This window comes from Mercenaria mercenaria, chromosome 1 (assembly GCF_021730395.1).
Source record: "Mercenaria mercenaria strain notata chromosome 1, MADL_Memer_1, whole genome shotgun sequence".
NCBI lineage: Eukaryota > Metazoa > Mollusca > Bivalvia > Venerida > Veneridae > Mercenaria > Mercenaria mercenaria.
The window spans coordinates 77,969,683-77,997,681 of NC_069361.1; the positions used below are offsets into that span (position 1 = coordinate 77,969,683).

The window sequence follows — 27,999 nt, forward strand, 5'->3', positions numbered from 1 at the left end:
AGTTTTTAGCATTAGCTAGTTGACTTTATTTAAAACTGAAACATTTCTAAGTGGTAACAAATACTGCTTGTCCAACACCAGGTCAGAACTAACAGAGCAATGGCCCTTCCTTTTATATTTACTATTTTTTCTTGTTGTCTCACAGTTTGTCCTTTAAAGTTTGAATTATATTAACACTCAGAAAACCCTTTTTAAAGACCCATCACAACCTAGTGACCTACTTTTCCCTCCCACATGAACTTTACTTTTGTTTCATCCTTGCATACATCTTACAAGATAACTAAGTTTTGTCCACTTCTCTTCTAATAAACAGTATCAAATGAAATGCAAAAAAGAACTGTTAGGATATACAAACACTTTCCACTGTATATACATAATGGAAACTTTAATAATCTACTTGTTTGATATTGTCTGTTAGTATCCTATATCATCATTCCCCCAATTGCTTACACTTCTTATATAGTCAGAAAACACTGCCACTATTTTAAAGTAATTCATACACATTTTCCTTGCATCAAGCAAGCAGTGTATCTCAGGTGAGCAATCTTGGCCCATCACGGCCCACTTGTCTTTCTATTCTAAACAACTCTGCATCTTTCAGAGCATGAGTCTGAGGTGGGACTACACTTGATACTTTTTATGCCCCCGAAGGGAGGCATATAGTTTTTGAACAGTCAGTCTGTCGGTCTGTCAGTCTGTCAGTCTGTCAGTCTGTCCGCAATTTTCGTGTCTGGACCATATCTTTGTCACAGTAAGACGATGTGTCGCGCGCAAGACCCAGGTCCGTAGCTCAAAGGTCAAGGTCACACTTAGACGTTAAAGGATAGTGCATTGATGGGCGTGTCCGGTCCATATCTTTGTCATCCATGGATGGATTTTCAAATAACTTGGAATGTGTACCACAGTAAGACGACGTGTCGCGCGCAAGACCCAGGTCCGTAGCTCAAAGGTCAAGGTCACACTTAGACTTTAAAGGATAGTGCATTGATGGGCGTGTCTGGTCCATATCTTTGTCATCCATGGATGGATTTTCAAATAACTTGGCATGAATGTGTACCACAGTAAGGTGATGTGTCGCGCGCAAGACCCAGGTCTGTAGCTCAAAGGTCAAGGTCACACTTAGATGTTAAAGGTCATTTTTCATGATAGTGCATTGATGGGCGTGTCCGGTCCATATCTTTGTCATTCATGCATGGATTTTAAAATAACTACGCTTGAATGTGTGGCACAGTAAGACGACGTGTCGCGCGCAAGACCCAGCTCTGTAGGTCAAAGGTCCTAAACTCTAACATCGGCCATAACTATTCATTCAAAGTGCCATCGGGAGCATGTGTCATCCTATGGAGACAGCTCTTGTTATCTATCAGAAAGAGTCACAGACTTTGAACTAACTGTTCTTTTAAATTTCTGTTTTTCAGACAGTTTGTTCTAGAATTTTTGGAAAATGAAGACCTGCAGAGAACCTGTCTCAGACTGGTAACAGAAGCCGGGCTTCAGGATGTACTCCTAGACTTTGCTATGGTAAGTCATTGTACTGTCTCAGACTGGTAACAGAAGCCGGGCTTCAGGCTGTACTACTAGACTTTGCTATGGTAAGTCATTGTACCATCTCAGACTGGTAACAGAAGCCGGGCTTCAGGCTGTACTACTAGACTTTGCTATGGTAAGTCATTGTACCATCTCAGACTGGTAACAGAAGCCGGGCTTCAGGCTGTACTACTAGACTTTGCCATGGTAAGTCATTGTACCATCTCAGACTGGTAACAGAAGCCGGGCTTCAGGCTGTACTCCTAGACTTTGCTATGGTAAGTCATTGTACCATATCAGACTGGTAACAGAAGCCGGGCTTCAGGCTATACTACTAGACTTTGCTATGGTAAGTCATTGTACTGTCTCAGACTGGTAACAGAAGCCGGGCTTCAGGCTATACTACTAGACTTTGCTATGGTAAGTCATTGTACTGTCTCAGACTGGTAACAGAAGCCGGGCTTCAGGCTGTACTGCTAGACTTTGCTATGGTAAGTCATTGTACTGTCTCAGACTGGTAACAGAAGCCAGGCTTCAGGCTGTACTTCTAGACTTTGCTATGGTAAGTCATTGTACTGTCTCAGACTGGTAACAGAAGCCGGGCTTCAGGCTGTACTGCTAGACTTTGCAATGGTAAGTCATTGTACTGTCTCAGACTGGTATTTTAACAGTAACAGAAGCTGGGCTCCAGGCTGTACTAGTAGACTTTGCTATGGTAAGTCATTGTAATATTTCTGTCATCAGAAGGTTTTTTAGCAATGTTTCCTTGCTTCAGCTAGAGTTCAAAACAGAAGAAACACTGAACTACTTGTCTCATGAACCACCTGACGGATCTTCCCCATGCTATGTCTGAAACGTCCTTGGAAGGATCTCTCTTGAAATTATCTTTAAAAATAAATTGTTTTGCTGCATACAACAAGAGGTAAAAATAGAAGCCCTAAAAATAATGAGTCTGAATGAAAATGAACCTTATGATGGATACCTTGCATCATACAAAATGGTTTTTCTCAACTACACACAGCCAAAGCTTACTAGAACAACTTCATTAACCACATGGATTTTACCACATGGATCTGTGACTTGGATTCACTTGCCTGCCACCATTGTGGGGTGGAGATTTTGCTTGGGGTGTAGATTTTTTCCATGTGGGGAAGTCATCCAGCTGGCTTATTGAAGGTTGTTGGTTTTACTCCTGTGCCAGCTCATGCCTGAAATAATGTCTGGAGGGGCACCTGGGGTCTTCCTCCACCATGAAAAGCTGGAAAGTCGCTATATGACCTATAATTGTGTTGGTGTAATGTTAATCCCCACCCCACCCACACCCCCTTCCACCAGAATAAAATTCTTCATATTATATAATAATTATAATACGGTTTTGCACTGCAGCACAGAGCCAGAGCTGAAAATAAGAATACTTTTGTTTCATGCTTGCATACATGTTTCAAGATAACTAAGTTATGGCCACTTCTCTTCTTATGAACAATATCAAATTAAATGCAAAAAAGAACTGATAGCCTATCAGTTATAGGCTATACAAAAACTCTGGATCTCTTGTTAATCTGTTCCTCGATTTCAGGCAAGAGGTCTAGTTATAGAGGCCCTAGAGGAGTTGGCGAGACAGGAACAGTACCAATTGTCGGAGACATCACTTGACTTGTTGATCAATCGAGGATATGGTGGACATCTTGCACAAGTTGCATCAGGTAAATGTTTTTGGCCGAGTTTTCGAAGAAAAATCTGGCTTGTAGATTAGGTCCGTCCGGGCGGATGGATGGATGGAATAATGAGTCTCATGTTTACCTTTTTAGCTCACATGTCACAAAGTGACAAGGTGAGCTTTTGTGATCGCGCAGCGTCCGTCGTCCGTCCGTCAGTCCATCCGTCCTTCCGTGCGTAAACTTTTGCTTGTGACCACTCCAGAGGTCACATTTTTCATGGGATCTTTATGAAAGTTGGTCAGAATGTTCATCTTAATGATATCTAGATCAAGTTCGAAACTGGGTTACGTGCGGTCCAAAACTAGGTCAGTAGGTCTAAAAATAGAAAAACCTTGTGACCTCTCTAGAGGCCATACTTTTCAATGGATGTTCTTGAAAGTTAGAATGTTCACCTTGATGATATCTAGGTCAAGTTCTAAACTGGGTCAAGTGCCATCAAAAACTAGGTCAGTAGGTCAAATAATAAAAAAAACTTGTGACCTCTCTAGAGGCCATATTTTTCATGGGATCTGTATGGAAGTTGGTCTGAATGTTCATCTTGATGATATCTAGGTCAAGTTTGAAACTGGGCCAGCTGCGGTCAAAAACTAGGTCAGTAGGTCTAAAAATAGAAAAACCTTGTGACCTCTCTAGAGGCCATACTTGTGAATGGATCTTCATGAAAATTGGTCAGAATGTTCACCTTGATGATATCTAGGTGAAGTTTGAAACTGGGGCACGTGCCGTCAATAACTAGGTCAGTAGGTCAAATAATAAAAAAAACCTTGTGACCTCTCTAGAGGCCATATTTTTCATGGGATCTGTATGAAAGTTGGTCTGAATGTTCATCTTGATTATATATAGGTCAAGTTCGAAACTGGGTTATGTTACTACAAAAACTAGGTCAGTAGGTCAAATAATAAAAAAACCTTGTGACCTCTCTAGAGGCCATATTTTTCATGGGATCTGTATGAAAATTGGTCTGAATGTTCATTTTGATGATATCTAGATCAAGTTCAAATCTGGGTCACGTGCCTTCAAAAACTAGGTCAGTAGGTATAAAAATAGAAAAACCTTGTGACCTCTCTAGAGGCCATACTTTTGAATGGATCTTCATGAAAATTGGTCAGAATGTTCACCTTGATGATACCTAGGTCAGTTTCGAAACTGGGTTATGTGCCGGCAAAAAGTAGGTCAGTAGGTCAAATAATAAAAAAACCTTGTGACCTCTGTAGAGGCCATATTTTTCATGGGATCTGTATGAAAGTTGGTCTGAATGTTCATCTTGATAATATCTAGGTCAAGTTCAAAACTGGGTCAGCTGCGGTTAAAAACTAGGTCAGTAGATCTAAAAATAGAAAAACCTTTTGACCTCTCTAGAGGCCATATTTTTCAATGGATCTTCATGAAAATTGGTCTGAATGTTCACCTTGATGATAACTAGATAAAAGTCGAAAGTGGGTCACGTGTGATCAAAAACTAGGTCAGTAGATATAAAAATAGAAAAACCTTGCGACCTCTCTAGAGGCCATATTTTTCATGAGATCTGCATGAAAATTGGTGAGAATATTCACCTTGATGATATCTAGGTCAGGTTCAAAAACTGGGTCGTGTGCCTTCAAAAACTAGGTCATTAGGTCAAATAATAGAAAAACCTTGTGACCTCTCTAGAGGCCCATATTTTTCAGAGGATCTTCATGAAAATTGGTCAGAATTTTTATCTTGATGATATCTAGGTCAAATTCAAAACTGGGTCACATGAGCTCAAAAACTAGGTCACTATGTCAAATAATAGAAAAAACGACATCATACTCAGTTCAAAACTGGGTCCTTTGGGGACAGGTGAGCGATTCAGGACCATCATGGTCCTCTTGTTTTTTTAGCTCACATGTCACAAAGTGACAAGGTGAGCTTTTGTGATCGTGCATCGTCCGTGCGTGCGTCCGTCCATCCGTCCGTAAACTTTTGCTTGTGACCACTCTAGAGGTCACATTTTTCATGGGATCTTTATGAAAGTTGGTCAGAATGTTCATCTTGATGATATCTAGGTCAAGTTCGAAACTGGGTCACGTGCGGTCCAAAACTAGGTCAGTAGGTCTAAAAATAGAAAAACCTTGTGACCTCTCTAGAGGCCACACTTTTCAATGCATCTTCATGAAAGAATGTTCACCTTGATGATATCTAGGTCAAGTTCTAAACTGGGTCACGTGCCCTGAAAAACTAGGTCAGTAGGTCAAATAATAAAAAAACCTTGTGACCTCTCTAGAGGCCATATTTTTCATGGGATTTGTATGAAAGTTGGTCTGAATGTTCATCTTAATGATATCTAGGTCAAGTTCGAAACTGGGTCAACTGCAGTCAAAAACTAGGTCAGTAGGTCTAAAAATAGAAAAACCTTGTGACCTCTGAGGCCATACTGTTGAATGGATCTTTATGAAAATTGGTCAGAATGTTAGTCTTGATGATCTCTAGGTCAGGTTCGAAACTGGGTCAGGTGCCATCAATAACTAGGCCAGTAGGTCAAATAATAATAAAACCTTGTGACCTCTCTAGAGGCCATATTTTTCATGGGATCTGTATGAAAGTTGGTCTGAATGTTCTTTATTGTTATCAATCAGATTTGATTTCAAACATAAAATACTTATTCAAAATCATCTACCATACCATGCTATAATAAGTCCATATGACGCGTCTGGGACCAAAATATCGTGAATTACACCTGTCTGCCTCTTTGCCCCAAAACACCAATATTCAACATTTTAGTTATATTCAGCCCAGTTACAACAGCTTACCTTGGAAAACAAAAAGAAGTGGTTAACTTCTCTAGAAAGCTGGCATGCTGACACTGCAAGATCCTGAACTCATCTATATCATTCTGTATAATTGTTTATCAAGAACTCCCATTGTAAAACACTTTGGTTTAGACCAAGTTACGACATATTGACTCTGACCACATGTCATCGGGGAATATTGGATGAAGATCTGCTTTCTTTAACAGCATTTATTATATGCCCGTTTTGAAAAAAATGGATGTATTATGTGATGGAGCGTGTGTCTGTCTCTCTGTCCATACGACTGTCTGTCTGTCATAATTTGTGGCGGGAGCATAAAAAGGTGTTGATTTTAAACTTGGCATATAAGTAGATGTTGGTGAGACAATGTGCAGAGCACTTGAACTGGCTCTGTAGGTCAAAGATCAAGGTCACAAATTCAGCTAAATGGTCAAAACTGTCTATTATATTTTATGTCCAGAGCATATTAACTAAATAACCGTGCGATGTATTGACTTCATATTTGGCATGTAGGTAGGTGGCGATAAGACGATGTGCAGAGCACAAGAATTATGTCTTTAGTTCAATGGCAAAGGTCACAAATTGAGCTAAAAGACCAACTCTGTTGTATTTTGTGTCTGGAGCATAACAAGGTATTGACTTCAAACTTGTGGTGTAGGTAGGTGGCGATGAGACGATTTGCAGAGTGCATGAACCAGGGTGGTAGGTCAAAGGTCAAGGTCACAGCAAGGTCAAATCTGTCCATCATATTTCATGTCCAGAGCATAACTTAAAAAATATTAAAGGTTTTGACTTGAAACTTGAAATAAAGGCAGGTGATGATGAGACGTTGTGCAGACTGCAGCAGTCTACATCACACCCACCCGTTTCCCTCTCCCCCTCAGAAAAAAAATATATATAGGTATATATATAAGTGACAAGGTGAGCTATTGTGACCGCTTGATGTCCGTCGTCCGTCGTGCATAGTGCGTCAACAATTTCTAAAAAAATCTTCTTGAAAACCACTGGGCAGAATTACACCAAACTTCACAGGAATGATCCTTGGGTGGCCCCCTTTCAAAATTTTTCAAAGAATTGAATTCCATGCAGAACTCTGGTTGCCATGGCAACCAAAAGGAAAAACTTTAAAAATCTTCTTGTCCAAAACCACAGGGCCTAGGGCTTTGATATCTGGTGTGTAGCATCATCTAGTGGTCCTCTACCAAAATTGTTCAAATTATCCCCCTAGGGTCAAATAAGTCACCCCGGGGGTCACATGGTTTATATAGACTTATACAGTCAAACTTGTGCTAGCGACCACCCGTCAATAGCGACCACCTGTCGACAACGACCAGTCTCTGGTCCCCCCATAGAAAAATGCTCATTAAAAGGCCGTGAATAGCGACCACCTGGGGATCGCGACCAGCTACCGGCCAAATTGATTCCCAAGGGTCATATTTGCGCCCCAAATAACGACCAAGCTGGACTGTTCCGGCTTAAAAATATTTGAAATCCGCCAAATTTTCACGACTTCGCCTTATAGCAAACATAATAATTACTGCTTGATTGAAAATTTGCAAGTTTGCACCAGCCGAATTAATACATAGAACATAAAGAATACAAGAAGCTGTAAAAATATTTTTATCAGCATGATAATGGCTAACTGAGAAGTGACCCTTCCCCCCGAATAAAGACCACCTGTGAACAAAGACCACTTTTGCTTGTTCCGAAGAGTGGTCTTTGTTCACAGGTTTGACTGTATAGGGAAAACTTTGAAAATCTTCTTGTACAAAACCACATGGCCTAGGGCTTTGATATTTGGTATGTAGCATCATCTAGTGGTCCTCTACCAAGATTGTTCAAATTATCCCCCTAGGGTCAAATATGTCCCCGCCCGGGGGTCACATGGTTTATATGGACTTATATAGGGAAAACTTTGAAAATCTTCTTGTACAAAACCACATGGCCTAGGGCTTTGATATTTGGTATGTAGCATCCTGTAGTGGTCCTCTACCAAGACTGTTCAAATTATCCCCCTAGGGTCAAATATGGCCCCGGCCCGGGGGTCCAAAGTTTTACATAGACTTATATAGGAAAAAAAGTTTAAAAATCTTCTTGTCTGAAACCACAACACTTAGACCTTTGATATTTGGTTTGTAGCATTGTCTTATGGTCCTCAACCAAAATTGTTCAAATTGTACCCCTTGGGTGAAAAGAAATCCTGCCCTGGGGGTCCCAAGTTTTGTATAGACTTATATAGGAAAAAGCTTTAAAAATCTTCTTGTCTGAAACCATACGACCTAGGCTTTTGATATTTGGTATGATGCATTGTCTAGTAGTCCTCTACCATAATTGTTCAAATTATGCCCCTGGGGTTAAAAGAGGCCCCGCCCTGGGGTCACTTAGTTATTATGTGAGTTATATAGGAAAAATACTTAAAAAATCATCTGATCCTATTTCCAAGACTGTTTAATTATAAATACCTGATGACCCCAAGTAATATGATGTCACTTGACTGTGACCTTGACCTACTGATCTACTTTAAGATACAGCCTTGAAATTTTGATGACATTATAGTAACACAGTTTTGCATACAATGTGACCTACTGACTTTCTTAATATTTTATCATCAGTTTGACATTAAATTTGATCAATCGGGGAGAAATTGCCCTGTTTTTTTGTAATGGTGAAGGTAGTTTGCAAGTTTGAAACTTCAGAAATGGCAAGGTTGGCTGGTATGAACAAAGCATAGTAAAAATTGGACTTAGTTGGCATTTGTCTCATGAGAACTTGTTATAACATGAATACTTGCTACTCCTGTCCACATGTCGAGTCCACTTGAGGCAGCGAAGACATAGTCATCCTGTACAGTGTATGTGCATGACCATAACTTTAACATGCATGGAACAATCTTGTTTATATTTGGCATGAATATTTACCTCAGTGAGACTGAGTGTCATGTGCAAACACCAGATTTCTATCTCAAAGGTCAAGGTGACAGTTGTAGGTCAAAGGTCATGTCAGACCTTGTCCAGCCCATAACTTTGACATGCTTTGAGGAATCTTGTTTATATTTGGCATTTGGTGTTTAACTCGATGAGACGGAGTGCTGTGTGCAAACACCAGGTTCTTATCTCAAACGTCAAGGTCACAGTTAGGGGTCAAAGGAAGGGCTCGACTTGTTGCCCGTGGTTATCTATTTTGATATGCTATTATTTGCTTGCTATAATCAAGTACATGATTCCAAAATAGCCATGCAGGTTGTAACAAAAATGGTGTATTTTAAAAGCAGTTGGCTTTATCATAAATTTTGGTGAGTTTTGCTTATTGGGATTATGAAAAATATACATTTTGTAATCATTTCTCAGAATGTTTGATCTGTACTCCAGGTGCATTCCTAAATCTTCTTGATCCAAAAAGACTTGTGAAGATATTCTGTGAACGACCACAACTGGTTGCCCAACATCCTGATCTGTTGCTAGGCAACCTGAGTGACCTTGACCTGAGTGCACTGTTACAGTTAGTGGAAGTACTAGATCCCTCAAAGCCTGTTATAAGGGGTTTTGTGCAGAGGAAACTTCACTCTAGAAGAAGGACCAGCTCATTGACCTCACTGACAGGTTCGGGGGAGTTTGGAGATGGTGCAACTAGTGTCCGAAAGGTATGTACGATATGAATGTGTAATGGTTACATAAGATGTGTCATATTAAAATATGGGTGCAGTATTACTCTAATGTTCCCTTACTATTAATCTTTTTTTCTTTTTATGCCCCCGAAGGGAGGCATATAGTTTTTGAACCGTCTGTCGGTCTGTCCGCAATTTTCGTGTCCGGTCCATATCTTTGTCATCGATGGATGGATTTTCAAATAACTTGGCATGAATGTGTACCACAGTAAGACGATGTGTCGCGCGCAAGAGCCAGGTCTGTAGCTCAAAGGTCAAGGTCACACTTAGACGTTAAAGGATAGTGCATTGATGGGCGTGTCCGGTCCATATCTTTGTCATCGATGGATGGATTTTCAAATAACTTGGCATGAATGTGTACCACAGTAAGACAACATGTCACCCGCAAGACCCAGGTCCGTAGCTCAAAGGTCAAGGTCACGCTTAGACATTAAAGGTCATTTTTCATGATAGTGCATTGATGGGCGTGTCCGGTCCATATCATTGTCATTCATGCATGGATTTTAAAATAACTATGCATGAATGTGTACCACAGTAAGACAACATGTCACCCGCAAGACCCAGGTCCGTAGCTCAAAGGTCAAGGTCACGCTTAGACATTAAAGGTCATTTTTCATGATAGTGCATTGATGGGCGTGTCCGGTCCATATCATTGTCATTCATGCATGGATTTTAAAATAACTACGCATGAATGTGTGACACAGTAAGACATTGGCATGTGTCATCCTATGGAGACAGCTCTTGTTTCATTTGAGGCCCCTTGTGGGTAACAGCATTTATTATCCCCCGACGAAAGTCGGAGGGATATAGTTTTGGCGTCGTCCGTCCGTCCGTCCGTCCTTCCGTCCGTCCGTCCGTCCGTCCGTCCGTCCGTCCTTCCGTCTTTCCGTCCGTCCGTCCGTCCGTCCGTCCGGAGCCATACCTAGGAAATGGTTGGGAATATTTATTTAAAACTTCATATACATGTTCACCACAATGAGTTCTTGCGGCCCGTAAAGTTTCAGTCAGATTGCCCAAGTAACACCAGAGTTATGGCCCTTAGAAGTTTCTAGTGTTAACTATATAGGGTACTATAAATATGGCAATTTCTGCATCATAACTTTTGATATATTTGACCTAGAACTATGAAACTTAAACAGAATTTAGATCACCATAATGTGGTTGTGTACACACAATTTCATTTGGATTTATTTGTAAATTAAGAGTTATTGCCCTTTAATTGTATAAAAATCCACATATTTGTACATAACAAACTTACCATTTGGTACAATTTCATTAAATTTCTTTCATTCTTTTCCATGAACATTTATTGTAAACATGTGAAGTTGTGTACCCACACCTGGTCACCCCCTTACCTTGATCACACACCTCCCCCCTTATCCCCCTCCCCCCTCCCCCCCCCCCCCCACACCAAAAAAAAAAAAAAAAAAAATTCATTCCTTATTTTAGATTTTTTTCAAACAAACTCATATACATGTTCACCACTATGAGGTTATGGGGCCCATCAAGTTTCAGACAGATTGCCCAAGTAACACCAGAGTTATGGCCCTTAGAAGTTTCTAGTGTTAACTATATAGGGTACTATAGATCTATAGATATGCCAATTTCTGCATCATAACTTTTGACATATTTGACCTAGAACTATGAAACTTTAACAGAATTTAGAGCACTATAATGTGGTTGTGCACAGACAATTTTGTTAGGATTTCTTTTTGTAACTTCAGAGTTATTGCCCTTTAATTGTCTAAAAATCCACATATTTGTACATTACAAACTTACCATTTGGCAGAATTTTATCAAATTTCTTTCATTCTTTTCTGTGAACATTTATTATAAACATGTGAAGTTGCGCACCCACACCTGGTCACCCACTTGCCTTGGTCACCCCCCCCCCCCCTCCCCCCCCCCCTCCCCAAAAAAAAAATTTTTTTTTTTTTTTCATTTCTTATTTTAGATTTTTTTCAAACCTTCCAAGTTGTACCATTCCCCCACCTCACTTCCCCGTCCAGTCATGCCCACCACTGATCATGCATCCTCTGCCCCCCCCCCCCCACCCCACTCCAACTTCACCCTTTTACCTTTTTTTTTTTTTTAATTTTAATTTTCAATCAATATTTATAATCAACATGTGAAATTTTGTTTCCTCTCCCATTCCCCTGCACCCCCACCCCCTAAAAAAATAAATATATACATATATCTATATATAGATATATATATTTCCATTCCTTTTTTTTTTTTTTTTTAAATGTTCAAACCTTCAACATGTTAAGTTGTGACTGCACAAACCTTGCCCTCAGCCGTTTCAAGATATCTTACCTGTGTTCTCTTAAGGACATCTGATCTTTTAAGTTCAAATGTACATGTAAAACAGCAACACCTGGTGCCAAACCACTCAAAGACAATATTTCATTCCAGTTAAACTTCAAGCTCACATTTCAATTAACTGCATTTAATTTTAAAAGCTAAGCTTATGTCAGTAAGCATATCCCATTCAAAATAAATTCTTAAGTCAGGATCAAAGTATCATACATTTATTATGTACTCTTTAATTAAACATTTGTTTTCTGTTAAATTGATTTTGACTAATGAAATTATTTGCTTCTTATTAACATCCTTAACTTTTTGCCGGATATATCTTTTTGCCATTTCTCACCACAAACCCTTTCGGCGGGGGATACCAATTCATCGAATTTGCTTGTTACCAAATGGATTTGATTCAAACTTAAAATACATGTTCCACCTTATCACCCACATCATGTGACACAAGGTGCATAACTCTTGACACCAAGTTTTCATGAATTATGTCCCCTTTTACTTAGAATTTAAGGTTAATTTTGTTGTATTTTCACTATATCTCAGTTATTACTAAATGGATTTGATTCAAACTTAAAATAGATGTTCCACCTCATCACCCACATCATGTGACACAAGGTGCATAACTCTGACACCATTTTTAGCTCAACTATTCATAGAATAGTAGAGCTATTGGACTCGCCCATGCGTCGGCGTCCGCGTCGGCGTCCGCGTCCCGATTTTGGTTAAGGTTTTGTATGTAAGCTGGTATCTCAGTAACCACATGTGGGAATGGATTGAAACTTCACACACTTATTCACTGTGACAAACTGACTTACATTGCACAGGTTCCATAACTCTATTTTGCTTTTTTACAAAATTATGCCCCTTTTTCGACTTAGAAATTTTTGGTTAAGGTTTTGTATGTAAGCTGGTAACTCAGTAACCACTTATGGGAATGGATTGAAACTTCACACACTTATTCACTGTGATGAACTGACCTACATTGCACAGGTTCCATAACTCTATTTGCTTTTTTACAAAATTATGCCCCTTTTTCGACTTAGAAATTTTTGGTTAAGGTTTTGTATGTAAGCTAGTATCTCAGTACTTACTAATGGGAATGGATTGAAACTTCACATACTTGTTCACTGTCATGATCTGACATGCACTAAGCAAGTCCCATAACTCTACTCTTTTTTTTTTTCAAAATTATGCCCCTTTTTCGACTTAGTAGTTTTTGGTTAAATTTTTGTATGTAATCTGATATCTCAGTATCCACTAATTGGAATGGATTGAAACTTCACACACTTGTTCACTGTCATGATCTAACATGCACTGTGAAGGTCCCATAACTCTACTTGGCATTTTTACAAAACTATGCCCCTTTGACTTAGCAGTTTTTGGTTAAGTTTTTGTATGTAAGCTGGTATCTCAGTATCCACAAATTGGAAAGGATTGAAACTTCACACACTTGTTCACTGTCGTGATATGACATGCAGTACAGAGGTTCAATACCTCTACTTTGCATTTTACAAAATTATGCCCCTTTTTTCAACTTTTGTATTCATTCAATTGACAAGGCTGTTGAATAGTCGAGCGTTGCTGTCCTCCGACAGCTCTTGTTTTATGAATTATGCCCCTTTTTACTTAGAATTTAAGGTTGATTTTGATGTATTTTCACTATATCTCAGTTACTACTGAATGGATTTGATTCAAACTTAAAATAGATGTTCCACCTCATCACCCACATCATGTGACACAAGGTGCATAACTCTGACACCAAGTTTTCATGAATTATGTCCCCTTTTACTTAGAATTTAAGGTTAATTTTGTTGTATTTTCACTATATCTCAGTTATTACTAAATGGATTTGATTCAAACTTAAAATAGTTGTTCCACCTCATCACCCAGATGATGTGACATAAGGTGCTTAACTCTCACACATTTTTTTATGAATTATGTCCCCTTTAACTTTAAATTTAAGGTTGATTTTGATGTATTTTCACTATATCTCAATTATTACAAAATGGATTTGATTCAGACTTAAAATAGATGTTCCACCTCATCACCCACATCATGTGACACAAGGTGCATAACTCTGACACCAGTTTTTCATGAATAATGCCCCTTTTTACTTAGAATTTAAGGTTAATTTTGATGTATTTTCACTTTATCTCAGTTACTACTGAATGGATTTGATTCAGACTTAAAATAGATGTTCCACCTCATCACCCACATCATGTGACACAAGATGCATAACTCTGACACTAATTTTTCTTGAATTGTGTCCCCTTTTACCTAGAATTTAAGGTTAATTTTGATGTATTTTCACTATATCCCATTCTGATTGGCTTAGAGCCAAAGGGAAGTAACCTGTTTTTATCCCCCGACGAAAGTCGGAGGGATATAGTTTTGGCGTTGTCCGTCCGTCCGTCCGTCCTTCCGTCCGTCTTTCCGTCCGTCCGTCCTTCCGTCTTTCCGTCCGTCCGTCCGTCCGTCCGTCCGGAGCCATATCTAGGAAATGGTTGGGAATATTTATTTAAAACTTCATATACATGTTTACCACAATGAGTTCTTGCGGCCCGTCAAGTTTCAGTCAGATTGCCCAAGTAACACCAGAGTTATGGCCCTTAGAAGTTTCTAGTGTTAACTATATAGGGTACTATAAATATGGCAATTTCTGCATCATAACTTTTGATATATTTGACCTAGAACTATGAAACTTAAACAGAATTTAGATCACCATAATGTGGTTGTGTACACACAATTTCATTTGGATTTATTTGTAAATTAAGAGTTATTGCCCTTTAATTGTATAAAAATCCACATATTTGTACATAACAAACTTACCATTTTGTAGAATTTCATTAAATTTCTTTCATTCTTTTCCATGAACATTTATTGTAAACATGTGAAGTTGTGTACCCACACCTGGTCACCCCCTTACCTTGATCACACACCCCCCCCCCCTATCCCCCCGACCCCCCCCCCCCCCCAAAAAAAAAAAAATCATTCCTTATTTTAGATTTTTTTCAAACAAACTTCATATACATGTTCACCACTATGAGGTTATGGGGCCCATCAAGTTTCAGACAGATTGCCCAAGTAACACCAGGGTTATGACCCTTAGAAGTTTCTAGTGTTAACTATATAGGGTACTATAGATCTATAGATATGCCAATTTCTGCATCATAACTTTTGATATATTTGACCTAGAACTATGAAACTTTAACAGAATTTAGAGCACTATAATGTGGTTGTGCACAGACAATTTTGTACGGATTTCTTTTTGTAACTTCAGAGTTATTGCCCTTTAATTGTCTAAAAATCCACATATTTGTACATAGTTCTAGGTCAAATATATCAAATAAATATCATTAATAGATATAGTTTTGGCGTTGTCCGTCCGTCCGTCCTTCCGTCCGTCTTTCCGTCCATCCGTCCTTCCGTCTTTCCGTCCGGAGCCATATCTAGGAAATGGTTGGGAATATTTATTTAAAACTTCATATACATGTTTACCACAATGAGTTCTTGCGGCCCGTCAAGTTTCAGTCAGATTGCCCTAGTAACACCAGAGTTATGGCCCTTAGAAGTTTCTAGTGTTAACTATATAGGGTACTATAAATATGGCAATTTCTGCATCATAACTTTTGATATATTTGACCTAGAACTATGAAACTTAAACAGAATTTAGATCACCATAATGTGGTTGTGTACACACAATTTCATTTGGATTTATTTGTAAATTAAGAGTTATTGCCCTTTAATTGTATAAAAATCCACATATTTGTACATAACAAACTTACCATTTTGTAGAATTTCATTAAATTTCTTTCATTCTTTTCCATGAACATTTATTGTAAACATGTGAAGTTGTGTACCCACACCTGGTCACCCCCTTACCTTGATCACACACCTCCCCCCCCCCCCCCCCCCCCCCCCCCCCAAAAAAAAAAAAAAAAATCATTCCTTATTTTAGATTTTTTTCAAACAAACTTCATATACATGTTCACCACTATGAGGTTATGGGGCCCATCAAGTTTCAGACGGATTGCCCAAGTAACACCAGGGTTATGGCCCTTAGAAGTTTCTAGTGTTAACTATATAGGGTACTATAGATCTATAGATATGCCAATTTCTGCATCATAACTTTTGATATATTTGACCTAGAACTATGAAACTTTAACAGAATTTAGAGCACTATAATGTGGTTGTGCACAGACAATTTTGTACGGATTTCTTTTTGTAACTTCAGAGTTATTGCCCTTTAATTGTCTAAAAATCCACATATTTGTACATAACAAACTTACCATTTGGCAGAATTTCATTAAATTTCTTTCATTCTTTTCTGTGAACATTTATTATAAACATGTGAAGTTGCGCACCCACACCTGGTCACCCACTTGCCTTGGTCACACCCCCTCCCCCCCCCAACCCCCCCCCCCCCCCCCCCTCCACCTCCCAAATTTTTTTTTTTTTTTTTTTCATTTCTTACTTTAGATTTTTTTCAAACCTTCCAAGTTGTACTATTCCCCCACCTCACTTCTCCACCCAGTCATGCCCACCACTGATCATGCATCCTCTCCCCCCCCCCCCCCACTCCAACTTCACCCTTTTACCTTTTTTTTTTTTTTTTCATTTTTAATTTTCAATCAATATTTATAATCAGCATGTGAAATTTTGTTTCCTCTCCCGTTCCCCTGCACCCCCACCCCCTAAAAAAATAAATATATTTCCATTCCTTTTTTTTTTTTTTTAAATGTTCAAACCTTCAACATGTTAAGTTGTGACTGCACAAACCTTGCCCTCAGCCATGTTCAAGATATCTTATCTGTGTTCTCTTAAGGACATCTGATCTTTTAAGTTCAAATGAACTTCTAAAACAGCAACACCTGGTGCCAAACCACTCAAAGACAATATTTCATTCCAGTTAAACTTCAAGCTCACATTTCAATTAACTGCATTTAATTTTAAAAGCTAAGCTTATTACAGTAAGCATATCCCATTCAAAATAAATTCTTTAGTCCGGATCAAAGTATCATACATTTATTGTGTACTCTTTAATTAAACATTTGTTTTCTGTTAAATTGATTTTGACTAATGAAATTATTTGCTTCTTATTAACATCCTTAACTTTTTGCCGGATATATCTTTTTGCCATTCCTCACCACAAACCCTTTCGGCGGGGGATACCAATTCATCGAATTTGCTTGTTTTTTATACATTTAATCATTACCATGCTAATTTCTGAAATGGACTGGTCCATCATTCAGTTTGTGCAGTACAATTTATTGCTTCAGGGGGCATTCAGTGAAACTTTACTGACTGAATAGAAAACTGAGCAGACCATGATCATCCTGCTAGGATGTGCATGCTGATCTTGGACTGCTCAGGTTGCAAAGGCAGAATCACTTGCGGCCAGCAGGCTAAAGGTTGAACACCTGTATAAGCTGTATATTTATTAATGGTAATGGCTTTTAATATTGCACATGAACTGTTATAGTTAGAGCCATAAAGAAAGGTAATAAATATATTTCAGTAAAACATTCTAGTATATTCAGGAATATTCAAACCTTTGACAAATGTTAAAGTAAGTAATTATCAGAAATAGGATTTAACAAGAAACTTATTTGAATTTTATTTTCATAATGTAAAAATGTGGCAGCCTGATTTTAAATGAAAGCATTATGTGCCTTTAAGGGTACAGGAAATACAAGATACAAAATACACAGATGCAAATTTTATTTTAAGTCATTGTTACATAAATAGACATTAGCTATGTATAGCTGTTGACCAACATAAGTAACAAAAAACAAAAATACATTAATTTTATAACATATCAAAAAGTGTACGTAATAAATAGAATAACAATATTAGCACAACAAAGTAATACAATTTATACATAGAAATTTTTGGTTAAACCTGAAATACATCTGTTAATCTTGGCCTTGGCCTAAAAACTAGTTAAAAGCAAATGTAGGTTAAAACACTGACATGAAAAAGAACAATCCTGCATTTTTTGTAAATGGTTTAAAAAATCTACCATGTCAAATCAGATTTGTTATGGACTGATAAACATCAGCAGTTCAGATGTCAGTAAAGGAAAAGGAAGTAATTATGAACAGGCAAATCATAGTAGAAGGTACTTGTTGCAAGCTAAAATAAATATGAAGCAAGTCAGTTAGCAACTAGGACATGCATAATACTAAGCACACTGAAATATACAAAGATTGAAAGAAGGTGGAAAAAAGGAAGAACTGAACAAAAAAAAAAATTTATTTAGAGCAACAAGAGCATCTACAATTCTGCCCGTCCCACGAGCTAATCAGACTCCGTGGATACATCTCTGAAATGCTAGGGTAATGAGTTCCATAGTCTGGGAGCTGCAGAACGGAAAGGGTTGAGAGTTGAGACAATTAATATCTTGAGCTTTTTTTTTTGAGCCATGTTGGTGTATCTAGAAGAATAAAAAATATTTTTTATTTTAACTAAGTCATGGAGGTAAGATGGTGACTGCCTATCAATTATCTAAAAAGTTTCAATGACCATGTATCTTAATCTTCTAACTTTTAAAGTTTTACTTAACAGACAACAGGAGCACAAGTGAATTATTTTTGAATTATCTCCCTTTGTTGAATGTCCTTTCTGATTTCATGTGGTCTGTATTAAACTTTGTTGTTCATTGATGGATTTTGAAAAACCTTTCCAGCAATGGTCAGCACGATAGCATGATATTACAATGTGTTGTGTGTAAGAACCTTAAATCAACCCCGCTTACATTTTTATTATCTCCCTTTATCGATTGTCCATCAGGATTTCCTTTCCAGTTTGTAACTTTGTCATTTATGGATGGATTTTAAGAAAAAATTTGGCAACAGTGATCAGCATGACATGATGACGTGTCATGTGGAAGAACCATAACTCTACCTTCTTCCTTTTTGAGTTATCTCCCTTTATTGAATGTTCTTGTCCAATGCATAACCCTAAAACTACTGTAAGAAATGTTTGCAAATTGCACACAATGATAGAGGAAGTATAATGTCACTTGGACACAGTTTAAATATGACTGCTGTGTCATACTTATAACACTGATGTAATATGAGCCGTGCCATGGGAAAACCAACATAGTGGCTTTGCGACCAGCATGGATCCAGACCAGCCTGCACATCCGCATAGTCTGGTCAGGATCCATGCTGTTCGCTTTCAAAGCCAATAGCAATTAGAGAAACTGTTAGCGAACGGCATGGATCCTGACCAGATTGCGCGGATGCGCAGGCTGGTCTGGATCCATGCTGGTCGCAAAGCCACTATGTTGGTTTTCCCATGGCACGGCTCATATATCAAGACAGTAAACGAAAAAAGATGAAAAGAAAATATTGGGCACAGCCTTATTCCCTAGTTCAAATGACTGGGCAGTACAGCTGAATTGTTGAAAATAAATAAAGAAGCATTCCAACAAGGTATAAATATACACAGACTTTCATCAATAAAATCATACTTATTGTTTTCACAGACCCACTGTCTCCCAAAAACTGTTTCCACAGGCTACTTGTGGGACATTTGACACTAGTAATATATATATATACATTTACTTAGATGCAGTTCAGATATTGTAGTTCTATACAATGTAGTTTTCATCTTGGGTTTAAGATTTTTTAAAAGCCATACCAATATATACTAAACCTAAAAAAACTAAACCAGTAATTGATAAGTTTTATGCAAAGTAATTCAGGCAAACATTTACCCAGATATTACATATTAGTTACCTCTGGCTTCCTTATATGAAGGGGTATAGGGGTTCATGCACTTTTCAAAAGTAGTATATTGTTCTTGTTGTTGTTTTTGAAGTGTTAACAATATAAATGCATTTCATTGAAAAGTTCATCTACAACATATAAAAAATATACATGTTGCAAATTGCATTACATCACATGCTAATTACAATATTTGTGAATATTGACAAAATATTTTAGTAAATATATTTAGCCAAAAAAAATTGTCATGAGATCCTGATCATGAACTACCCTTATCTGAATTCAATTCAATTCAATTCAATTTTATTCAGGTTATAAATTGGGTTTAAGATTTTTGTAAATTCAAATTTACAGAAAATCAGCTGTATAGAAGTCAGTATATTTAGATTGGCAGTTAAAGTTGTGTAAGGGACAATAAGTGGGTGAATATTTTCACACAGACTTGCTTTTTCATATGTTTTACATGCTTTATATAATTTGTTTTATAACGGAATTTGCTCTTTAAAGCAGCATGCCTCCAGATTTGGCTAAAAAATAATCTTTCTTTCAAATTGAAGTTTTGGTCATATTATGAACATTAGATTATGAATTTTTGTTTCTAACATATTTTAGAAATTCCAAATCAAGTAAAAAAAGATGACCACATCGGGAATCAAACCCCGGACCGCCGCGGCAATAAAGACATTTTCCCGTCGCCGTAAACAATAGCGCTTTAGCTGAAGTAGTGAATAATGACTTCAAAATATAGATATTTATAATCGAGACAGTTTACCTGGAGTAAAAGCGTGACAAACACTTTTCGATTTTCATCATAAAAACGGCAAATTCTCATGTGTTTCTGTAATATAAAGTTTTGTCAGTAATTAAGTTTTAAAGCCTTCTTAAGAAATATAGCATTTATTTCAAGACATCTAAAAAAAATATTTTTGTTGTTGTCGAACGATCTGGAGGCATGCTGTTTTAAATTCTGTTTCTTTTTAGAGTAAACATATTTTTATGAATGTTGAGATATGAAACCTTTAATTGTTTGTTTGGAGTCAGTCATGCTGCAGTATTTCATTTTACTGCACAATTTTGGAATGCAAGAAAGTAGTTTGTTTAGTAACTGTCCGTATTCAACAAGGTCAAGGTCAAAGTTAAGGTCAGTGATGCAGTCAGGTTTGTGACTTTTAGGGAGTGGGGATATGTGTTTCGTTTTTATAGGAGAAGCAGTTGTAAAGCCTTTTTAGCTGTTACATGGAAACTTACATTTTAGGACTTGAAGAGTGTTGATGCTGTCAGAATGGTTCACTGTTTCCTTATGGTAGTGCTTCATTTGAACAACAGCAGAGCGTTAGATGGTGAACCAGTCAATACTGACTTCCTGTTTGAAAATATAGAAGATATTTTGAAAAATATTGTGAGTACTAAACACTTACCTTCTTGTAAAACTTCTTATAATTTATACTGACATTATTGCTAAAAAAACTTTCCATTTATTAAGAATGTATGGGAGGTGGGTCAAATTTGGTTAGAATATGGTTAGGAAAATTTGTATTTTAAAAAATCTCAGAGATTAAAGTCAAAGCATTTGGAATTATAGTCAGATACAGATTTTCTCTTTTGTTTTGTTTCAGATATTTTGATCAAAATGAATATGCAGTAGACAAGGGTGGATTCGGAGCAGTGCTGGGGCACATGCACTATACACCGCCCTGAAATCTAGTGGGCATATAATTTTATTGCCAAAAGTTGAGACAATGAGTTTGAAGAATTAATCAGAATGAACAAAAAAAAAAATCTCAAAATACTTTGGTCATGTAACACATTTTTGCTGACTATGATTCAAATTTAAATATCTTAAAAGATGATCATGTTGTCTGTAATGTTTATTCAGATGGAATGTTCCCAGTCCAGCAGACAGAAGATATCTTGCAGATCAAATCCTGTAGGGTGTGGACAAACCCATGCAGCAGTAGCTTTGAAAAATGGTGACCTTTATACATGGGGAAAGTCCAACCATGGCAGGTCAGGTTTAACATTATTTGTAATGTAGATTGTAAATAAATGATCAAAATGAAAAACCTCCTTTAACAATACATTGGACATAAAAAAGCCTTATGAGGTGAGATGTATTATTTCATGTTAATCAGTTTAGTTAGCCTGAAACATAAAAAAATTTTGTGGTAATTGCCAAAACAGCTATTTCCATATAAATCTCGGATTTTAGCTTCTGAAGATAAAAAAATCCCCAGTAATTTTATATGTTCGTTGGGATTGATTTTCATTGATAAATGTAACCAGAAAACCACAAAAATCTGTGCTTCAGAAATATTTACAAATGCTAGTATTCAAGATTTAGTTTCCTGTATGTGTCATTGCCAAAGGAATTTTTAGAAAATCTTCACATGAATAGTAACCATAACTTGTTGACCTATTTAAGGGAAGACTCAGGACTGTAAAGTCATAATCACATTTTAGGATATAGTGTATAAGGTCTACCTAATTCTTGTCCATAACTTTGCCATCCGTAAAGAACTTGAAAAAATGAAATGATTACGCGATGTGCAGAATTTTTGACTGTCAAAAATAAGTTTTTTTTTCAACTTCCGAAAAAGCATATCCTTTTATTAGGTCTGTGTTAAACATGAGCAAACTCTTTCTATATGACAGGTTAGGCCATGGTGAGCAGAAGGGCAGTCCTGCATCATGTGGGCCATGTAAAGTTGGAAATTTTCACACATTACAGATCAAAGTGACCTCTGTAGCATGTGGAATGCAACATACAATAGCACTTACAAATCAAGGGGTAAGTCAGACAGGGGTTTTGTTAGCACTAGTCTTATCATGCTGGACACGATTGATTCTGCCTTTGCAGCCAGTGTATATCATCTGATCATGATATGCACTGGTCGCCATTCAGTCTGTATATTTTTAGTAAGCACCCCTTTTAACAGCTAATGGTATTGTCCAAATTGAAAGGTAGATAAAAGCAAAACCGACAACAATTTCTTTGTAGCAACAAGTGCTCATGAAAGATTAACCTTATCCTGCTAAATTTCATTAATGAACTTGTCCATCTTCCTATTTGGACAGTACCATTTACTCTTAAAGTGGGTGCTTACTAAAAAGATACTGACTGAATGGCGAACAGTGAAGATCATGATCAGACTGCATGGATGTCATAAAGTCTGAATCAGTTGTGTTCAGCATAATAAGGGTTAAGATTTTGTTTGTTATCAATTCAGAAATCAGCAATAACATGTAATAGAAACTTCTGTGCAGTCTGTTACTTGAATTTGAACCTGTATTCTGTATTATATCAGTGCACAACACTGAGGTAATATGCCTGTACCAACTGTGTCACTGTCACAGCCCTTAAAATTATGACAGACAAGACAGAAAAAATATGATTACATATCAGTCGAACCTGTATTAAGCATCCAGCCGAGGAAGCAACAGTCTGTCCACTTAATCAATTTAGGAAATTATATGAGCGACTGCTTAAGGCAGGTGGCTGCTTAATATAGTTGGTTGCTAAGGCATGATAAACTGTGTTAAAAATTACTTGATGGTTATTTTTTTGGTGTAATTATAAGTTTTGATATTCAATATTACATTTTACTGTTGTCATACCTAGCTGTATGGATGGGGATCATCAAAGTATGGCCAGGTTGGCTTAGGAACGAAGCACTTGTACATGCGTCCCATGCCTATAGAGGAGATGTCCAAGGTGATGTGTATCGCCATTGACTGTGGACAGTACCATACTGTAGCACTTACAGATGATGCCCAGTAAGTACAGTCAAACTTCATTCGCTCGAACTGGGATAATTTAAACACCAACCTTCACTCAAACTCATGGTCAGGTCCCGGAAAAAAAACTCTTTGTAATGTGTATTATTCGTTGACTCGAACTACCTATAACTCGAACAGATTCTGTCGGTCCCGACGTGTTCAAGTTAATGAAGTTCTACTGTATTGACTTCTGATTACAGTCAAACCTGTCTTAAGACTGTGCTTGAGATGTGCTTGAGACAGACAAAAAGTGATCTTTATTTGTAAGCAGTCTTTATTTAAAGGTGAAATTGCACTCGAACTGTTTATATCAGAAAGAGAATTTGCGAAATCAACATCCGTATACGCTTATTTTTATTTCGTTTTCGCTATTTTAAGTGAAGTAAGTTTACAACATTTATGCCTGTGCTAACATACATTTGATGCCTCTTAAATACTTCGTAATCCTAGCCTATCCTCAAAAGGTTGTCTAGGAATACGGAACTTCCATAGTCCTAGAACCGGAGGCTAGGCTTACGGTACCGTAATCGTAGCCACTGCCTTATAGATAAGCAGAGGTAATTGATCAATATCACAGCAGTTACTGCGAGAAGGGTACGAATAAATGTGGCAATTTATTTGCATTAATACTTGCAAATGAGACTGTCTGCTATAATTAACTATGTCCTGGTTTTCAGGGTGTACAGCTGGGGTTGGGGTGTGCATGGACAGTTAGGTCATGGTGACACAGAGGAGAGACTGGTGCCAAAACTGATCACTAGTTTCAGTAACCAGTCCATCATTAAGATAGCAGCTGGATACTGTCATACTCTGGCTCTAACCCTACAAGTAGGTATTCAGTCCAAAGATATATAATTTAAAAATACAGTGAATCTGAAACTCTCATAAGAACATAGAGTGAAATTTCCTTAAACCTCATGGTAAGCAAATGAGATCTCTTTGGTCAAAGAAGATGCTTCTTTAATATTTATTTATCAAGTGTCTATGTATTTGATAAATTGATCAGGGTGAAAACTGACAGTTATAATTCTGGTGATTTTCATTTCTTTGCTCAGCCCTTACAGTCCTATACAAAAAAGCATTAGATTAATTAATTGCTGCACTTGAAAGAGCAACCCTGAAAAAAACATAACAGAGCTGACGAATATTAAGTCAAATACATAAATACATCCAGGGGTAATAAAATTATGCATCTAACTTTGAATTTATATTTTGACTGGTTCTACTTACGGTATGATTGTATGAATATGTTATAGGTTTAGGAGTGAAGAGTGGGCCAAGATGATTATGCCCAACACCCCATCCCTAAACTTTTGGCCCCAAAATATTTATTTTTGTAGAAAACATTAAAGACAGGTGAAAGAAGCATATTTGAAAGAGCATTTAGATGTACTGATATTCTTTCTTTTTCGAAAAGTAAATTACAGTGACTGTTGTCTATTGTCAGTGGTTAAGGTAAACGTTTTTTTAAAGATTTCGAAGAAAATATTGATAGATTCCCTCCCCACCCACCCCAGCATACACATGCAACAACTTTGAAATCACTCCTATGCCATTGTATATGAAACAAATTAACTTTTGGGGAAAGAATTCAAGGTTAGGAGACCAGCCACAGAATGTGGCCATGCTATTGGTCTGCTTCAAGGTTCCTATCAGAATCGGCCAATCAGATGATAAGAGTAATGAGATTGGCCTCGAATACAGTTTGCCTAGATTAGAATTTACAAGTCCTTTCTTTGCATGTTTAAACTTTTCAGGGAGAACTTTATGCCTTTGGCTGTGGTTTCTTCGGTCAGCTTGGTTTGGGAACAAGCATCAAACATACACTTCCGGTCAAAGTCAGCGCCATACCTGAAAAAATCATCACCATGGCAACCAAGTTTTTTCATTGTGTGAGTTTTGTTTTTGGTCTTACTCATTGTACAAGAGTACTTTGTCTTTATTTTCATCTCCTCATACATTTATTAAACAGGCAATAGTTACTCTACAGGATCTTTGCTTCAGTAACCAAGCATAAAGCAAAAATAGAGCGCTAGTTTGTGACTGTAAGAAAATTCTGTATTAAAAATGGCATCATTTTAAAACTTCAGACTTCAGGTTTTTTAATTTTTATATTATGTGTTAATGCAAAGTAAAGTAACTATGTAAATCCTATTTGTTTTGAAAAACTTCCAGTTTTCAAAATCCAAATATAATTCATTATATCTACCTACTGGATCTTCTGGTAACTTAAAAAATGTTTTTGTAACTCCTTAGGTAGCAGTAGACAACCATAATCGTGTGTATCAGTGGGGAAGTCACCCACATGGCTTGCGGCATTTTGTCCATAGTCAGCGTCGGGCACGACAATCTGGTCAGAGTAACTTTGAACAAGCAGACGGTCATCTCAGACCTAGATTAGTTGATACAACTTATGTGAATGGCAGAATCAAACAGGTATTTGTTTGTTTGATATATATCAAATCACAGACACTTCAAGTTCTGAAAGTCTGATTTAATTTACTTCTTTTCTGACATGCAGTTTGCATGTCAGTGTAAACATAGAATTCTGTTATTCCTAACCTTTACGATATTCTTCTTAAATCTTTAGAAAAGTAAGTATACTTTTAATTCATGTCAATTAAAACATAATTACACAATACTTTAGAGCTATAATTTTGAGTTCATATAATTAGAATATTTGACGGTTAAAAGTACTAGTTTGTTTAATAACCATACTAAAAATATCATATGGAGAAAACAGAACTAAGGTTCATATTGCATAAACATCTTATCTAACTGTCCAGTCCATAAACTGCTTATGGAATAAAGTTTCATGTATTATTTGTTATATTGTACTGAATAAAGATCAAGTTTTTATTGTATTCTAAAATAGTAATATTGTTTTAAACACAGTATCGGGACAATATTGTAAATATATGTGAGAGTTAATGACAGTCTAGGCCATATATGCAAGGGCATAGGCCATTATACTAGTTTATGGATCAGATAGGGTCTCCCAGGCTGAGTTGTTGATGTTACTTGCTTGGGATGGTGAATTCTTTCATGTGAGGTAGCCAGGAAGGTTGATGGGTCTACACATGTACCCACCAGTGATAAAATAATGCCTAGGGTCTCCATCACCATCAAATGCTGGAAAGTTGCGATACAGCCTATTGTTGTGTTCGTGCAACATTTAATCCAACAAAAAAATGTGGATAAGATGATGCTACATTGAATAAGGTGGAATATGCAAATGATTCAGTGAAAAACTGCTCGCTTGAGCAGTGATGGCTGAAGAATCCTGGCTCACATGGGGCAGTTCATGTGGTCATCAGTCAGTTTGCATTATATTTACTATACTTGGATCGCTTGAAGCCCTTGACAACTTGTGTATTTTGGTCATCATCACATGACTGCGAGCGCTTGGTGCTTTATTGTACAGTCAAACTTTGTTACTCCTATTCGGATAGTTTGAGTACTGCCCCTCTTTCAAACTCATTGTCAGGTTCCGGTAATGTCCCTGTATAATGTTTATTGTTCAGTGGCTCAAACTTCTGAGAACACAAACAAATCCTGCCGGTATCATCAAGTTCAAGTGGACAAAAATATGACTGTATGATGTTGTATATATCAATTTATAGGTTGTGTGTGGTAGTTTCCACAGTTGTATTGTAACCAAGGATGGTGATGTGTATACATGGGGCAGGAACCTTGACGGTCAACTTGGAAATGGAACACGACAAGATGTGGTAAATGTTTGGATGCTACTAAGTTATGTCAAAAAGACTGCTACACATTTGCCTTACAGAAGTTATATTTATAACAAGCATGCTTAGAAAATATGGAATGGAATGGAACTAGTTAGTGATGAGTTAATGTAAGGTGTTCTTCTTTTATCATAATGCTTATGTGATACAATGGCCTCATCTTTCTACAAGCCATGAGTTTGATCCTCGGGTGTGGTGTATTCTCTCAGTGACAAGACATTGTGTCTGAAATCATTTATCCTCTACCTCTAATTCATGTGGGGAAGTTGGCAGTTACTTGTGAGAACAGGTTTGTACTGGTACAGAATCCAGGTACACTGGTTAGATTAATTGTCCGCCATTACATAACTGAAATAGTGTTGAAAAAATGGCATTAAATCCAAAACAAACAAATAAACAAATATGTTTCTACAGGGGTTAGGAGTTCAGACCTGGAAATATTTATAACTGCAGATTATGCAGACAAACTGTTTATATTTAAAATATAGTGATATGTTAAATAGGCTATTCTACTGTTTTCAGAGAATACCACAAATGGTAACTACAATCAACGATCGTAACATCATACATCTGACATCGGGAGGAGAGTATAATGTTGCCATGGATATAGACCGTCAGATATGGGTGTGGGGTAGGAATGAATTTTGTCAGGTGTGTAGTATTTAAAGTTAATAAGTAGATTTTAGGGGGGCACTTAGAGTTGCTCTTGTCCATCCATCCGTCCTTCCATCCAACCAAGTTTGT

General features: G+C 37.3%; 1 protein-coding gene across 1 annotated transcript; it reads left to right on the forward strand.

Annotated features, from left to right (window-relative positions):
• Positions 1-1,416: 1,416 nt before the first annotated feature.
• Positions 1,417-27,995, forward strand: LOC128559585 (uncharacterized). The gene is made up of 12 exons (XM_053551726.1): positions 1,417-1,521; positions 3,104-3,230; positions 9,385-9,656; positions 20,985-21,128; positions 21,606-21,736; positions 22,382-22,517; positions 23,349-23,503; positions 24,184-24,334; positions 25,264-25,398; positions 25,763-25,942; positions 27,130-27,237; positions 27,778-27,995. Exons 1-12 carry the CDS (start codon positions 1,519-1,521, stop codon positions 27,919-27,921), a joined length of 1,686 nt encoding a protein of 561 aa, XP_053407701.1. The 5' UTR covers positions 1,417-1,518; the 3' UTR covers positions 27,922-27,995.
• The last annotated feature ends 4 nt before the right edge of the window (positions 27,996-27,999 follow it).

Bases quoted from the DNA above. Each gene is read 5' to 3' on its own strand.
- LOC128559585 (XM_053551726.1), top strand. The intron at 21,737-22,381 runs GTCAGGTTTAAC...TCTATATGACAG, and splicing joins GGAAAGTCCAACCATGGCAG to GTTAGGCCATGGTGAGCAGA. The intron at 27,238-27,777 runs GTAAATGTTTGG...TACTGTTTTCAG, and splicing joins ATGGAACACGACAAGATGTG to AGAATACCACAAATGGTAAC.